Below are 15,694 nucleotides of genomic sequence, written 5' to 3'. Positions count from 1 at the left end.
CTTTGCCATGGACACTGCGCTGGTGCTGTGGCCCTTCCACTTCCCTTCCCCGCGTCTGGAGAGGAGTCAGGAATTACTCTACTCTGTGGCTTACAGCCAAACCCATAAGGTAGAAATCTGTGACTCGCGCCGTACAAGAGTTCTCTGCTTTACAAAAGAGTCACTTTAATATTTCAGCCCTGCTCATGGGTCCTTTAGCACAGAGAACAAGGGACTGTCCCATCTATTAGTCCAACCCTCATTTTACGGATATGGAAACAGGCCCATCGAAGAGCTATTTAGTGGTAGAGACCACACTAGACTTCAGTGTTCCTGACTCCCTGTTGCTTTAAAGGCTGACTTAGCAATAGCTCTCTGTAGTTGCCCTGAAATTTAGGTCGTTACTTAAGCAAGCCACGGTAATGATCCATGTGGCGGCCTCAGGCATACGGTGGTCTCATGAGAAGACTCATTCAAGGCGGCGGCAGGGTGTTCAGAGTTCCCACCAGAAGCAAGTCAGTGCAGTGGAAAATTCCCAGGACCAGCAGTCAGGGGACCTAGTACTGTCTCAGAGACCCCGGACAAATTATTTCATCCCTGCCTCTTCAGCAGTGAAGTGAAGGTAATAGCTTCTGCCTTGCCTCCACGTCTTAGTGTAGTTTCAGAATGCAAAAGGTGAGCTGTATATGACATGGTGCTTTTAAGGATAAGGAGTAATTACACAGAGACCACCACTGTCACGGGTGAGGCAGAATAAAGGTGCTTGTAGCTGTTGGTGTCGGCGTGCTATTGTTTTGGAGTCGGTCCTTTTTTTAGAAGAATCCAATTTCCTGTCTTGGGTCATTGACTCTATCAGTGGTAACTAAGGAAGATAGCAGTTAAGCTCAATTACATAGTACTGCCTGAATAGTAGAGCTCAGTGAGAACTAAATCATAGGCAGTAACTGACGTCATGTGGGTTCATTATATTCTGCATCTCCCCATAAATCTTTTACATTATTTATAGCTTCCTATTCATGCAGACACCAAGAGCAAAGTAGGGATTATTTTTGGCAGCAAGTTTAAGAAAACCACGCCAGCATCATCCCAGACCCTATTCTATTCCTTTTTTACAAAATGGTTAAGATTATATAGTATTTCTTAGAAAAGAATGTTTTTCTGTCTGTTTGAAACTTCTCATAATAAAAAGTACAATAGTAAAGTTAGCCAGAAATATCAAGGGAGGAAGAATTCCAATTGGGAAAAAATGCCACTACCTGGAGCACCGCTATAGTCATCCTTGTCCTAGTGATGTCCAGGTAGAGGGTATAGTAATGAACTCTGGCAGTGGGGGAGAAAAACTCCAGGGACAGACGGCGGGAGTACCTTCCTTGCGTAAACATTCTCCTGCTTGTGCTCAGAGCCATGAGCGTATCTTATTAAGATATGATTTGGCTGCCAGCTTGGCAGTCGAGGGCATTCACGTGGGCAAAATACTAAATCAGGTGGGGGTAAGACCTACATTACTTGAGCGCCTACTACATACCATGTTCTTTGTTTAGGAGGCATTTAATATAGGTATATATAGTTTCAGAATGTGTGCTACGCACAATGGATCTATGTTTGCTTCCACATTTACACAAGCCAGTGAAAGCTGAGAGAGCATTTTATTTTTTTACATACTTCTTGAGGCTAAACCTCAACACGTTTGTAAAGAAGATGTGTATTGCTGAAGGGTTTATATCTACTCCTTCGCTGTTTGAGAGTCTAAGAATTGAAGCCTCCTTGACCGTTTCAGGAATTTGTTTAGAGGGTTCTGGGTTAACACATACACCTGTGGTCGTTGAGCCGGTTGTGGCTCTGGGTAGAGGAAAGGTCTGGGTATGCAGTGACCAGAAAAGTTGTGGGTTTTTTCTGGAAAATTTTATTAAGGAATAAAACAGATCTGAACAGAGAGATAAACCGTGCTTCTCAAGGCAAGATGGAGCATTATACGTATGTCAGACTTTCCAAAATAATCCATAACTTTGGTGTGCTTCTAATAAAAACTCAACCACTTTTTATTACAAACTCGACAGGTTGTGGCCAGAATTCGTTTGGAAGAGAAAATGTATAAGAATAGCCAGGAAATTTGCGAAAGAACAGCGGAGACAGGATAAAGGTTCATAAAGCAAGAGGATCGCTCGCAGAGCGCACATGTGCCGTTCAGATCAGGGGAAGGCTAGACTGCTCAGCTCCTGCTGTTGGAGTCTAAATTTTACATTCAGGAAAAAAGCTTCTGAATAGTTTAAAAGGCGAAATACAACCTATACAAGTAACATACAAGAACTTCTTTTTTTGTTGTTTTTTGACAATCCCTGGTATAAGCGGTAAGGTATAAAAGGATTAAGTTTACCACATAAAATATTGAAATGCCACGTGACAAAAAAAAACGACCAAGTTAAAGTTGAGGAGCAATATATCGAGAGGACATACTTGCTACCTGCATGAACGCCAAGGGAGCAGATCCTTGAGGGCGCCCACCCTGAGCGCCCGCTGCTCCCCTGCAGGAGAGGGGTACACTGGCCATTAGAGGGAAGACTAGCCCCCCCCCCCCCCCCCGCGGCTGGAAGCAGCCGGCGGCCAGGTCAGGGGCCACCCTTCTCGCACTCAGTCCTCTCTCGCATCCGCCCCTTAGGATGTTTACAAGCCCCGTCGGAAATACAAACGCCAGCAGGGAGCAGAAGAGCTGCTGGACGAAGAATCTCGAGTCCACGCTACGCTTTTGGAATACGGCAGGTAATAAAGGGGACCCAATCTACAGAGTCTGTTTTATAAAACCACTGAAAAGCAACGCTAATTTGGATTGCTTCATTGAGATTAATTTGGTTGGCTTTACCTGATTGAGTTCACCGGTTTGGGTCCAGGATTCCCATCACCCGGGACCTTTTTCTCTGGGCTTGAATCACCCCCACTCCTGTGGGTGGCTTCCCGGGGCGGAGACCTTCTCCTTGCAGTCCCCCTCGGGAAGTGTGCGCGTGCCCGTGTGCCCTGGCTCTGCCCTCCTCAGGGGTATTTGCAGAGGCTGGGGGTGGCCCGCCCTTCATACCCTGCTGCTTGTTAAAACCTTCAGGTAAGCTGCAGAATCGGACAGTTACAGTCGTTTTACTTTAAGGGTCAGAGTAATAGTTTTGGTTTCCTGCGAGGAATTGTCCTGAGCAAGAAGATGAAAAGCATTTAGAAGTACTTTGCAACTTCTTAATAATCTAAGGTTTTAAAAAACCAATTATCCTGTATCCTCTATCCTCATTTGTTACTTATAAACTCACAAGGAAGTGCTCTCCTCATTGGATTTCTTGGTTGACCTTGGGTATTAACCTTCATTTATGTCCTGCGTTTTCTACTTAGGGTAACCGATTCCTTGATGTGAGTATATCACCTTGTGCTTCCTTTCTTTGTCCTGGGAGTGGTTGCTGTGTGCTGCTCTGCCTCATAACCCAGCCTCTGCCTCCAGCACCTCTCTGAGTGAACATCTGTCTGACGGCAGCCCCCTCGGGGGGGGGGGGGGGGGCGGTGCCCCAGTCCTGGTATTGGAGAGAGTAAGAATGAAATGAGGCATCATTGGTTTAAAATTCCATCTTCCAAATGGAAAAACATTTCAAACCAAGTTGCCACGTTTTTTTTTCCCTTTCTGTTTTTGAGGGGGTTATGTGGCGTGAGGCTGTTCCTTGTAAGAATGGAAGCTAGTCCGTTCCCTGCAAAGGAAGGTGTTAGCTCCCGCCCTAAGCCAGGTATGCCGGCCCCTCCGCAGCTCACCGGGTGCTGCTGTGCATCGCATCCCTCTTCTGAGTCAGGCACCACCAGCCCACCTGCAGAATTTGTCCATCCACATAATTTGTAGGGCCCAGGGTAAAATGAAAGTGCAAGGCCCCTTGTGAATTAATCATTATTAATAAGGATTAATTATTAAGAATTTCAAGACGTGGCAACAGCCAGGTGTGGGGCCCTTTCTGAGTTGTGAGCTCTGAGCAACTGGACAGGTGGCCCGCCCTGGGCACTGTGATGGGGCTTCCGGTGTAGGGGCCCCTGGGTCCCGCGGACCCAGAGCTGGAGAGACAAGCTCCCTGGGTGTCACGTGTTCCAGAGCCAACGAGTACCCAGGAGAATGTCGTGGTGTTCAGGGTTCCTGTTGTTCATGCCTCCGTTTTTCCCATTGTCATGGGTACTCAGACGTTCCTGGGGGTGAGAAGGAAGCAGGAGTTCAGTACTTGTCCACCTCACCGAGACCAGGCCAACAGTCTTCCACCATTTTGTTTTGAAAATCTCAGTTTTAAGCCGACTCTTCTGCATGTGTTGTAGAGGGTAGTCATCCTTATCATACGAAGCTGGGTAACTTGGGGACATCCCCGCCAGAGTCTGCTGAGGCTTTCTCTGGGGAAGGGAGCAGTCCACAGGTCCCCTTTGTGCTGCTTCTCATGTGGAGTGTCAGAAAGTACAGTGTGTCAACCTTAGTTCCTGGCAGAGGGGTCAGGCTGATGCCTGCTGAACTCAAAGCCAAGGGTAGGTGTCTGATGAAGGATTTTTTTTAGGAGAAGGATGATTTTCCTTTCTTCTTAGCTTTCCTGATGAGGAGAGGGTGAGTTGGTGAGAGGTGGAGAAGTGGGTACCTAGGATATTCTGACAGCTTACTGAGCTCAGTTTTCTTTTTTGAGAATGGTAAAGACAGTATTCAGAAAGTTGCCCAGAGTCAAGTATTAACTACTATCAAGAACTAGTGAGAGCCTCAAACTGGGACTTGAACTCGGGTTTGCTGGACTCCAAAAGCCTGCCGTCATCATTATCTACAAATATTGTTTGAGCCTCCAGGGGAAGGCTGCTCCTGGTTTTAGGCCTAGTCTTTGTTGTTTGATCTGACACTGCACAAAGAGACGGTGCTTATTAAAACTGTCAGAGCAAATTGGATAAAACATAAAGCCCCAGTAAGTGTGCGTTCCACTCCCCCTCCTTGGGAAGGCCCTCCCCTCCTTTCTGGCCTCTGAGACTTTTTCTTCTGGCCTTTCTGTCAGTGCTGCCCCCTGCACGGAGGTCTGGCCCATTGAGTGAGGATTCCATAACAGTGTAAATGTGAAGAACTTTGAAGAGTTTGTCCTGTGTAGGAAGCAGTAAATGTCATTGTTCTCATCACCATTGTTCTCATCATCATAATCATCATTAACAGCAGCAGTTTTCAGTTCTCAAATGCCTTGAATATGACCTGTAGGTGCAAATGTGCCTCCCCCTTCAGTTCTCCTTGTCCCTGTGAACTCTGTACCCCCTCGCCCGAGCCCAACCCCAAGCCCTCTGAGAAGCCTTACAACACTCTGGCTTCCCTTCCCCAGTCACACAGGCTGGGCCTTCACTGGCCTTGGGACTCACGCCTCTATCCTGTCTCTCCCTTAAGTGTCAACATCGTGACACCCCATAATTGCTCATCCCCACCTAGGAATCCAGCCCCCCATCTCTTGTTAGTGCCTCCAGTTTCCTCATTATCTTACCTCTTGAAAAGAGGAAAAGTATTTTGACTCATAGAGTAAGGTCTGAAACTCATTGGGGTTGAAGGTTACTCATTAGCCTGGGCCCACAGTGGCTTTGAGATCAATGTTCCAGTGTCTTCCACCTTTTTTTGACTCAGTGGCTGAAAGGAAGTTGGACTTTGAGCCCAGCCACCCATGATGAAGGCTGTAAGGACTGCATGTGCCTGTTAAAAACACGTTTTGATAGGTTTGTTTAAAGTTATGGTTTTAGAAAAACAAGATTCATGTTTTTATTTTACACTTAAAATTTTAAGTCTATAACATTTTGATTTTATTATGGGTCCAATTAGCTATTAGGAGCTAAATTAAAACACCTAACCATGCTTTGAAACTGCTGCCATCGTGAAATGGCATTTTATGGGCAGTATATTTGCTGTTTAAAAAAAAACAAAATTCAGCCAATTACATTTAAAGATCTAATTGGCTTTATTAAGTGATTCATGAATCCGGCAGCCTCCCATCTAGCAAGCAGAGATGAGCTCCTAAGAGCTGTACAAAATGGAAGATTTTTATAGGAAGAAAGAGGGGGCCAAGAAGTTATTAGCATCCTTAAAAAGAAAGGGTTGTTTCAAGCAAGGTCACCTTCCTTTAGGGGGAAGGGAGGGAGTCTTATTAAGTGGACTAGCTCATCTTCTTTTGGAGGTTGGAGAGAGTCCATCTGACAGATTACCTCTTTGGTGCTGGGCAGAAAACTCCAGACCAGTTGGGTTAAAATTCCACTCCTGGAGAGGTTGAAACCTCAGTTAAGTCTCCGTTTGGTCACATGGGAAGTGACTCCACCTTGGGCCTGTGGCTCTTTTTAATGACTTGCAAGTGGAATTTGGAAGCACAACCACTAGAATACTGGTGTTAACTTATTCCCCCCAATTTGGGGCTTAATTTTAGTTGCCTTGAAGTCATTCTATACTTAGTAAAGGAAATATGACATGTCTCTCCCAATTTGTTTGGATCTTCTGTACTGGTAAGTCCTATGACCACTCATAGTTAAGCAAATACCTGTGAAATAAACAAAGAACAGGATCCACGGTACTTTTTTTTTTTTTTTTTTGAGCTTTTTGATGCCCTTGTTTTGTTCAGGATTTCAGATAGTTTGGTAACTATCTTAATTTGTCCTGGAACAGTTGTTTTTGAAGGTTAGGTTTTTTCTAGAACTGTAATGTCCAGTATGGTAGCTATTAGCCATATGTGGCTATGGCACACTCGAAATATGACTAATGTGATTCAAGAACAGAATTTTAGTTTTAATTAAGTAACATTTAAATTTAAAGACTCGTGCTTGATTTAGTCATTGGAAAAAGTTTAAGTTTGGTTGGAATAACGTGAATATGTGAGCCTACTAATTTTAAGTTTTATATCCAGCTCTCATTTTTTTTTGGGGGGGCGGGGACTATGCTGTTCTAGAAGATGTACATCCTTGATGTTAAAGATCAAGTGTAAGGTGTAGGGTGTGAGAAGTAAAGTGGGTGAAAAGAGACCAGAGCTCGGCTGATGCTGACCGTGTAGGACATCACCAGGGCTGCTTGGTCAGAGCCAACAAGGGAGAGGCAGAAACAGATTGAAGCATCCGGCTGCACAGGTCAGGCTGACACTTGTGAGGCAAGGACAGGGCAGACAGGGTAAGAGGAGAGGGAGGCGGGAGGAGAGAGCCGTATACCTATGAAAGATAAAAGAGAAGTAAGTGCCTTGTAGAAATAAGTGGAAGCATCCCCTTGTTCTTTGTGAGGGCTGATAGGTCATAAAGAGATACCGTGTTCTCTTGGTGAAGCTCAAGCAACATGGAAGTCTCTAGAGACTTCTCCACCAGTGAGGCAGGAATCAATAGGCATCTGAGACAGCTCTTTGTCATGGAGGCATTGTCACTGTGTCACATGGAGAAGGAGGGCTTTGGAAAAATCAGCTACTCTTCATTCAGCATGCATCTTTTGAGCACCTACTGTATGCCAGGAGCTGTCCGAGGTGCTGGGGGTCCACAAGGGCACGGAGCTGTCTGTGAATGTCCACAGCAGCACCGTTCACAGTCACCAGAAAGTGGACAACGCAGCTGTCCATCAGCAAGGCATAGATAAGCAAAGCGTGGTTTATCCATATAAATGGATGTTACCTAGCCATAAAGAGCAACGAAGTACTGATCCGTACTACAGTATGGACAGACTTTGAAAACGTGCTAAGTGAAGAAGACAGTCACAAGAGGCCACATAAGAATCAGTCTGTAGGATATGTTCAGAATAGACAAATCCATAGAGATGGAAAATCAGTAAGTGGTAGCCAGGGGCTGGAGAGGGGAATTGGGACTAACTGCTAGTAGATACAGAGTTTCTTAATTTGGAGTGCTGGGTCTGTTCTGGAACTAGATAGTGGTGATGGTTGTACAAAGAGTGAATCTACTAAAAATCACTGAAGTATATAGTATCAAATGGTAAGTTTTATGTTACATGAGTCATATCTGAATTTTAAAAATTATCTTAAAAAAATGAGTGAAGCACTCCCTCCAGGAGTTCAACAGACAGAGTTACAGGACCAGACATGATTATCGTCCACTGTGGAATGAACAGCACATCGATGCTGTAAACCCAGAGGCGCACAGCTGGGGGCCCTGACCTGGTGGGTGGTCGGAAAGGTCTTCCCACAGCCTCTGTCTTTATGAAGGAGTAGAAGGGGCCCAGGAATCCAGTCTCTCACATTTCGTTGTTTACTGCTTTGGAAAATCCATAAGGTTCAGGGGCCGTAGATGAAGGCCGTCTGCCGAGAGCATGTCTTCCGCCCTAAGGGTCTCTACAAACTACAGGCCTGGAAAATGAAGGGACACCCATGGTGCAAGGTCACTTCTAGGAGTGGGAAACTTTGGTGAGACCCTCTGTTAGTCAGTGTTCGCTGGGTGAGAACACAACCCTCCGACTGGTGTCAGCAGAAGAAGTTAACTACATGGATCCTTGGGCAGGTTTGAGTCGTGGGACCTAGGCCGAGCCAGGGTCACTTCCCAAGCAGCACGTCAGAACTGGGCCCCCTAGGGTGCTGCTGCTGGCCTCCAGCCAGGAAGCTAGCTGGTGCCTCGTGGGATTGGGAGGCCGACGCGACAGCTGCTGACAGAGAAACCACACCACTTCAGCCAAAATCAGGACACCACGGTGACAGCAGCTGTCCCCCATCCAGGTTATCTGTGTGCCCCACAGCTGCGTCACACACTCGTCATGCCCTCCCTCTCTCCTCACGTAGCCGCTGCACATTCAGATCTCCAGTAAACGCACCTGATTGGTGGAGCCCACACAGCCCTCCAGGCCCTGGGTGCACCAGAGTGTAGAAAATAGAGTCTCGTCTTCCAGCCTCCGCACTACAGGAAGATGCACTAGGTATCGTGAAGCCAACTCACAGGATTTGCCATAAAGCCCTGTAGACACTCAGAAGTTAGCCTCAGTCTCCTGCACTTCGGGCCTGTGAAGTTACCTAATGCATGGGCACCCTGTGCCCAGCCTGGACCCTCTCTTTGGTCTCTCCAGGTACATGACCACCTACTGCAAGACCAGTGATGCTTTAGCTTCTTGATTTCTGCATTTCCTTCCACTTATCTTTACTTTATTTGTTCTACATTAGACATACAAAATGTAAAAGGGGCTCCCATGCCCCCGGGGAAAGGCTGCACACATGCATACAGACAGCTGCACATGATTGCCTCTGGGAGGTGGGGGAATGTGTACGGATGTGATGGATTGGCCCAGGCCATGTCCACGCATGGGGGATGCTCTGGGGAGGGGGCGCCAGAGAGCTGGGGTGCAGGGCATGACTAGGAAGGTAGGAGGACAGCACAGGGTGTGCAGAGCTCTCTGCCAGGCAGTGGATATGTGCAGGAGCCCGGCGGTGTGGTGGGGCTGGCCCATCGTTAGGCAGAGCAGGAGCAGGAAGCCCTAACGAAGGTGTTTACGGGGAGGAGGTCAGCCATTGACTCATGCAGATGAGGCCACTGGGGAGCAGGATAGGAGGTGGGAGGAAGAGTGGGAACCAGGGAGGCTGGAGGCCAGCCTACTGACCCAGTGAGCAAGACGTGCTGTGGTGACAACATGCTGTCAGTGAAGGTCCAGCAGGAGGCTTTAACTTCTCTAAAATGGCTGCATGTGACTATTTCCTTTTAAGCTATTTTGGAGGTAAGTGAGGTTGGGTGTTTTGCATAATGCTTGTTGGTTTAAGTTGAATGGTTTTTGCATTGTTACTTAAAAGAAAAAAAAAGATCCTAAAAATAAACTCATTTAAACTAAATTGCATTTGTGAGTTTCTTTGACCGTAAGGTTGCCTGAAGTGAACACATAACGTTGTTGACATCCTGCTTGGACTATGTTTGAGAATGAAAAGTGGGCTGGACTCCAAGTTCTGAATGTAGCCATTAGAGAGCATGCAAAGCCCAAGTGGGTGCACTCATGTTTGTGCAGGTTTTAAGGCTTTTAGTTTAAACCACGGATCTGAAATGCAGCTCCTGGTTCAAAGAGTAACGGTTGCACTTAAAGAGAATACTGCACTCTGCACCCTCTGAGAGTTCCCATTTGCAGCATTCATATGGCATACATAACGGCTGGCTCCTTATTCAAGAACAGGGGAATATGTTCCTGGTTCAGGCACTTAAAGCATTTTCTCTAGTTATTATATGGCCTACATTTTCTTCGGTACTTTGTGTATAAAAATCTAACCAAAATGCATTTGACCAAATTTGTGACTTTTGAATAGTAATTGAACTCCCCTTTTTTTGTGGCCTGCAGGAGATACGGATTTAGCCGCCAGAGCAAAACAGAGAAGGTAAGACAAGCGTAGATGATGGGAGAGAACACTGGAGAGGTGCAAGTGCCCTCCCCCCCACCTGTGTCCGTCTGACCCCGATAGGCTGCCTGCCTAGCGAGAGTGGGATGTCCGTGCCACTGCACCCCAGGCTCTGGTCTCCGGGCAGCCCAGGGCAGGAAGCGTGTCCCAGCTGCCTTTGGCCACTGGGCCTCCCTTGTATCTGCAGCCAGCCACCTTGGCAAGCCGGGGGCTGAGGCAGCAGCCTCATCACAGGGATAGAAGGGTAAGGTCCTTGAAAGTCATGGCCCCAGGGGCAATCCCATGGGCTCTAGTAACTCGAAAAGTGTGAAAGTGACATCCATTTCCAGGGTCCTGAGCACTCCCCATCTGATGAGACAGACCCTAGACAGGTGTGAACAGAATGCTGGCAGTGAGCTAGACCACAGCCACCTTTTACAGGCCTGCCCTAAGACAACCTAGTTCCTAGCGTGGAGAAATCAGGTAATTCAAGAGGGCGTTTCCACAAAGCAGTCTCAGAAACTTCTCTTAATTTCTATGTTCACTGGTGATCTCTAATTGTCAGAGAAGGGCAGCCATGTCAGTCTGACAGTGCCAAACCTTAACTCTGTCTCAGGCCCTTTGTTCAGGGCTCTGCGTGTATCTTTTTCATCTTCTTCCCTGAACAACTATATGAGAAAGATGCTTACTACCTTTTTTCAGAAAAGCTGAGGTCAGAGGGCTCCGTGATTTGTCCAAGATCACGCACGCTCCTCACGTGCTATGATAAGAATCTGAACCCAGGTCTGTGTGACGTCAAAGTCCCTGCTCATAACCACTGTCTTTTAAACAAAGCACTAGCTAGAGTTGTCAGTGGTATCATAAAAAGTAGAGTCCTATAGTTCAAGATCTTCTGACACCCTTTTTTTCCTCATTCCCCATCAGACACCCATATATTCTTGCACGGGACACTTACTCCCTCTGCTCTGTTCTCCTGCTACCTCTGCCTCTGTCCAGAACCCCCTCAGTTTTTCCAGGAAGCCCCCTGACTCCCACCCTCCCTCTGCTTTATGTAGGAATTGTTGTCTCAGTCAGCAGGGGGCCTGGATAGTAACCGGGAGCCTGTGTTCTGAAGCCGGAGTGACTGGTTTCAGATCCCTTCGCTGTGCGACTTTGGACAGTGTGCTTAATTGTTGTGCCTCGGTTCACAGCATCCACAAAATCAAGGCAGTGATCGTATTGCCTCACACTAGTGTTGTGAAGACAAACAGAAAGGATGCAGAATAACCCATCACGTAGATATCCAATAAACAATACCTATTTTGTCTGTAATAGGAGCAGTTCATTAGCAATCAGTCCTGTACTGATTATGATAGTTTTTTTGTTTGTTTTCTTATTGTTTTTTTCCACATTTGTGTTTTTATTCAACTAAGCAGTCATTTCCACCGAAGCTAGGTGTTTTTTGGATTTGAGTAATATCAGATGGCATCTACATAGTAAGAATCTGGTGTGTACATTCGATTTGATATGTAATTTAGTCTGAAAAGAACATCTATGCATGTGGGTATTGGATGTATTAATTATGATAGGAAAAATCATACAATGCCCATTAAATAGTATTTGCCATTAATTTCTATGAAAAAAACTTTTCATAAATAGCAATTGCCATTAATTTCTATGAAAAAAACTTTTGAGTGTTCCTACACCTAAAAAAATCACCTCTCGGAGGCTTTTCTGATACTGTGGGACACACCATGCTAACAGGCCCACAAAGTAAATTGAGATGAAGCACAGGTGCTCAAATAGACTGCTAAGCTCTAGAGCTTGATGCTGAGGTGCAGAGGGTCATTCCCAAGGAAGGAGCTCGCCGGGCCGCTCTTGCTGCCCGGGGCGGGCACTGCGTCCGCAATAAATGGCTCCCTGCCAAACAAACACTGAAAACCGGTTTCACTTTCACCTTTTTGTGTAAAACTGAAAATCCTTTTCAGATTTCTTTTGGTTCGCAACAACAGGTACTAATGTAGGTCTTCTGTGAAAGCAAGTGGTCTAATGTGAACTTTCAGAAGCAGGGGATACATGTCTAACCAGCAGTTAGGAGCTCACGCTGCTCCCTGGGGTCAGTTATGGGCATGGCATAGGAAAGCATCCAAGCACTTGGGATGGTCTGAGAAGGGTGTCTGAGACCAGTTCTCTCTTTCCACCCTAGAAGAGCCTGGTATCCAGAGAAGATTAGGCTGAGGTCACCAGCTGGTGGGTGGAGAGATGGAATTAAAACCAAGCACTGTAGACGTCCAGCCCAGGTTTGAGGAACGGCATTGAAGCCGGGTGTTTTGAGCGCGGGGAGCTACCTTGAGAGCCTGAGGCTGGGTCCAGAGCATGAAGCTTGATCACCAAGTGAGGCAGATTCGATTTTTGTCCTTCACACAAGACGTTTTTAAACTTTATTGACCTCTCCTTGACAGTAGGAATCCTATTTTTCATCATGATTCAGTACACGCACACAGACACCTCAAAAACAAAGGTTTCCCTTTTGTTAACAAAAGGTAACCCTTTACTACATGTAAAACACTGATATGGCCTGTTCTATTCTTGTTGTTCAGTTTATATAGATGCTGGTCATACCTGTTAAATTACTTTCATGTCCCACCAAGGGGTCTCAACTGGCAATTTGAAAAAAAACAGTCTTTTAGGCAGTGATTTACTCTTGAAGGCATTAAAGTAGGGAGAGACCCAGTCAAACCATAAGGCTGGCAAATGTGTATGACCAGATAGGAATTTAATCAGCAAGCAGTTCAGAAATAGAGATAGGCATTGGCCAAGGCCAGGAGCTCAGCCTGCTCGGTCTGTATGTCAATGGGAGCTCAGGTCTCTGGATTTCCCTCTCTGTCAGGACTCCTGCGCCTTCCCTGGTGCGTGTGATTTCTTTCACAGACTCCTGCCTTGCATTATTGTCCTTTGTCTGCTGAGTCTTTGTCTCAGCTATTTTTGCATCTTCCCTTCCAGGCTGAGGACAAGAAAACCACACTCCCTGCAGGGCTCTCAGCTGCAGAAAGAGCTGAGGCTCACGAAGAAGATGAGCTCCAAGCTGCCGAGGAGGTGTGTGCCCACATGCGTCCCCTAGGCTTCTGCTTAAATGTCCTGGGGAGGAATTTCTCTTTCATCCCCAGCTTTGCAACATGGCCAGCTGCTTCCCTTAGTCACCTGCTACTAGCTGGCCTGTCACACCCTTTCCAGTTTCCTTTTCTCACTCACCCCGCCCCCCAACCTGGTGAGGCTCACTATAACAGATCAAGTGAAACAAGCCTTGAGTTATAGCAGAGATCTGGTAGCCATGTTGTGGAAGTCTTACGCGGTTGGGTCCACTCACTGCTCCTTCTCCCCACTCCTCTTTCAGCAGCGTATTCAGTCACTGATGACCAAGATGACCGCCATGGGGAATGAGGAGGTGAGGGGGGACCGTGTGGGGAGGGCGCGGTGTGAAGTGGGGACGCTGAACCTCCCTGTGCTGCTCCTTCCAGAGGGACCACCTTTAAAAGACCACCGTCTTTTCAGCCCTCAGCACTCTTGAGATCTTACTTTTAAGAAGCTTATTACCAAAGCATAGTGTCGCTGTCCATGGGGCTTGAAGAAGGACCCTCAGGAGAGTGGGGTGTCCCTGCTGAGACAGCATCACAAGGGCTTCTGCCTCTTCATAACCAGCCACGCCAGACGAGCCCTTGTCTTCCGTTTCCTGCCCACAGCATCTAGGCAGAAAATAGAACAGTGTGTTCATAGTTGGTCTGCCCAGAGCTCAAGGCTGGTCCAAAAGGTGCAACCAAGGGCTTTGAAAGGATCCTTCCTTCTTAGCACAGGGAAGGCCTGTGGCAATAAAGAGATATTTGGGGGATTCCGAGATTCCTCTTCTTCTCCCATTCGTACTTCTTTTTTCCCTGAGTCTTAAGCCCTCCAAGTTCCCTGTAGGCTCTGTCAGTGACCCGCAGAAAAAGACCTGGAAATGGGGTGTGTGGTGAAAGGAATAATTTTCCAGGGGTACCCAGGGACCAGGGAGAATCTGGCACAGTAGAATGACTCACGAGATAGAGAGATGGCTTAACATATGTCTTAAGGACTGTTCTCCCCCTTCCTTGTTGATGAATACCTAACCGAAGGCAGAGTGCTTTTCCCCCAGGGACTGTTGTCCATGCTGCTCTACTACTCAGAGCATTTTCCGGTTCTGTGAGAGACCAGGCATGGCCTTACGGGTCCCCGTCCCTGTGATTGCAGAGCCGTCTCACCGCGAGCTCCGTGGGCCAGATCGTGGGACTCTGCTCCGCCGAGATCAAGCAGATTGTGTCCGAGTACGCGGAGAAGGTAGGTGGGTGCCGGGCTGGCGTCTTTGCCTCAGGTGAGGCCTCGAGGATTTGTTCTCTGCCCCACAGCCTTCACAGCACTGGTGGAGTCCAGCTGTAATTCCTCAGCAGCATTGGTCAGAAGCATGCATGCCATGCAAAGCCGACAGCGTCTGCCCGTTGGCTCAGTAAATTTTCTTCTGCAGTGCCTATTTTTCTGTACATATTAAGAGAAAACCTGCCTCTCAGAGCGATTATCGCATCTGATAAATCGGTGCCTGCGGTATAGCACAGGCATTTTTCCTGCTCTACCAAGCTTCTTATAACTTGGGCCCAGTTTGGTGATTGGGTCGAGGAATAAGCTTTGCCACTTAGGAGACAAACCCCATAACTCAGCCAAGCCCAAGGCAAAATTTTTTGTTCCACTTTATTAAAAGTGTATAGAATGAACTAAAGCCTGAAAGTCATATTTCAGCGTTAGATTTTTTCCCCTCTCCTAAGAATGGGCAGCAGGACCTTGACTATTTCAGGGAGACAGTGATTAATCATTTTATACATAACTGATTCTGGTCTGGTGGAGATGTAGTACCGGTGAAATCAGATTTACGGGGCATTGTTTCACATCCTTCCTTCCCCAGCCATCCTCCGTCTATCCCCCTAAACCGTGGATGTCTGTTGAAGCCTCCAGCTTTGCTTTCCCTGTCTCAGGAGCCTTGACGACAAATTAGTTCTGCTCTGGCCCGCTATGCAATGTTCTTCTCAAGTGATTGTGCAGAGATGATGGAGTCGGGGAAGGGCTGTCGCCTGAAACTGGGAGTTATGACCTACTGTAAGCACAGCAGGTGGTCCCCTCCCGCCAAGTGAGGGGTCTTCTGAGTGCGACAGTGCATAAAACGGCTTAGAATGTCTGGGGGGCGGGATTCTCATGTTTCCCCCACCCCCCAAGTCAGTGCTCCTTTGCACGGGTTTTCTAATGCAACTTTCAAAGAAAGACTTTGTTGTAGTTGTTGTTCACTCTGTTAGTTTCCTCTTGTTTTGTCAGTGTCCTCCTGCCGGCGACCACCAGGAACACAACTGTTACTGCTGGGGTACTGGTGG

At 47.1% G+C, this 15,694-nt stretch overlaps 1 protein-coding gene across 5 annotated transcripts in view; it reads left to right on the top strand.

Moving 5' to 3' along the window:
• CCDC93 (coiled-coil domain containing 93) overlaps positions 1–15,694 on the top strand; it is an 85,849-nt gene that overhangs the window by 26,269 nt on the left and 43,886 nt on the right. For 3 of the 5 annotated variants that reach the window (XM_029934689.1, XM_029934691.1, XM_029934693.1), the window contains exons 7-11: positions 2,636–2,736; positions 10,253–10,289; positions 13,272–13,364; positions 13,663–13,713; positions 14,532–14,618. In XM_029934689.1, the coding sequence (XP_029790549.1) occupies positions 2,636–2,736; positions 10,253–10,289; positions 13,272–13,364; positions 13,663–13,713; positions 14,532–14,618 (369 nt within the window). The remainder of the gene's footprint in view (positions 1–2,635; positions 2,737–10,252; positions 10,290–13,271; positions 13,365–13,662; positions 13,714–14,531; positions 14,619–15,694) is intronic. The other 2 variants (XM_029934690.1, XM_029934692.1) reach the window with 1 other exon arrangement.

This window comes from Suricata suricatta, chromosome 3 (assembly GCF_006229205.1).
Source record: "Suricata suricatta isolate VVHF042 chromosome 3, meerkat_22Aug2017_6uvM2_HiC, whole genome shotgun sequence".
Taxonomy (NCBI): Eukaryota; Metazoa; Chordata; class Mammalia; order Carnivora; family Herpestidae; genus Suricata; species Suricata suricatta.
The sequence above is the reverse complement of the archived record's forward strand: the minus strand, read 5'-3'. Positions and strand labels throughout refer to the sequence as shown.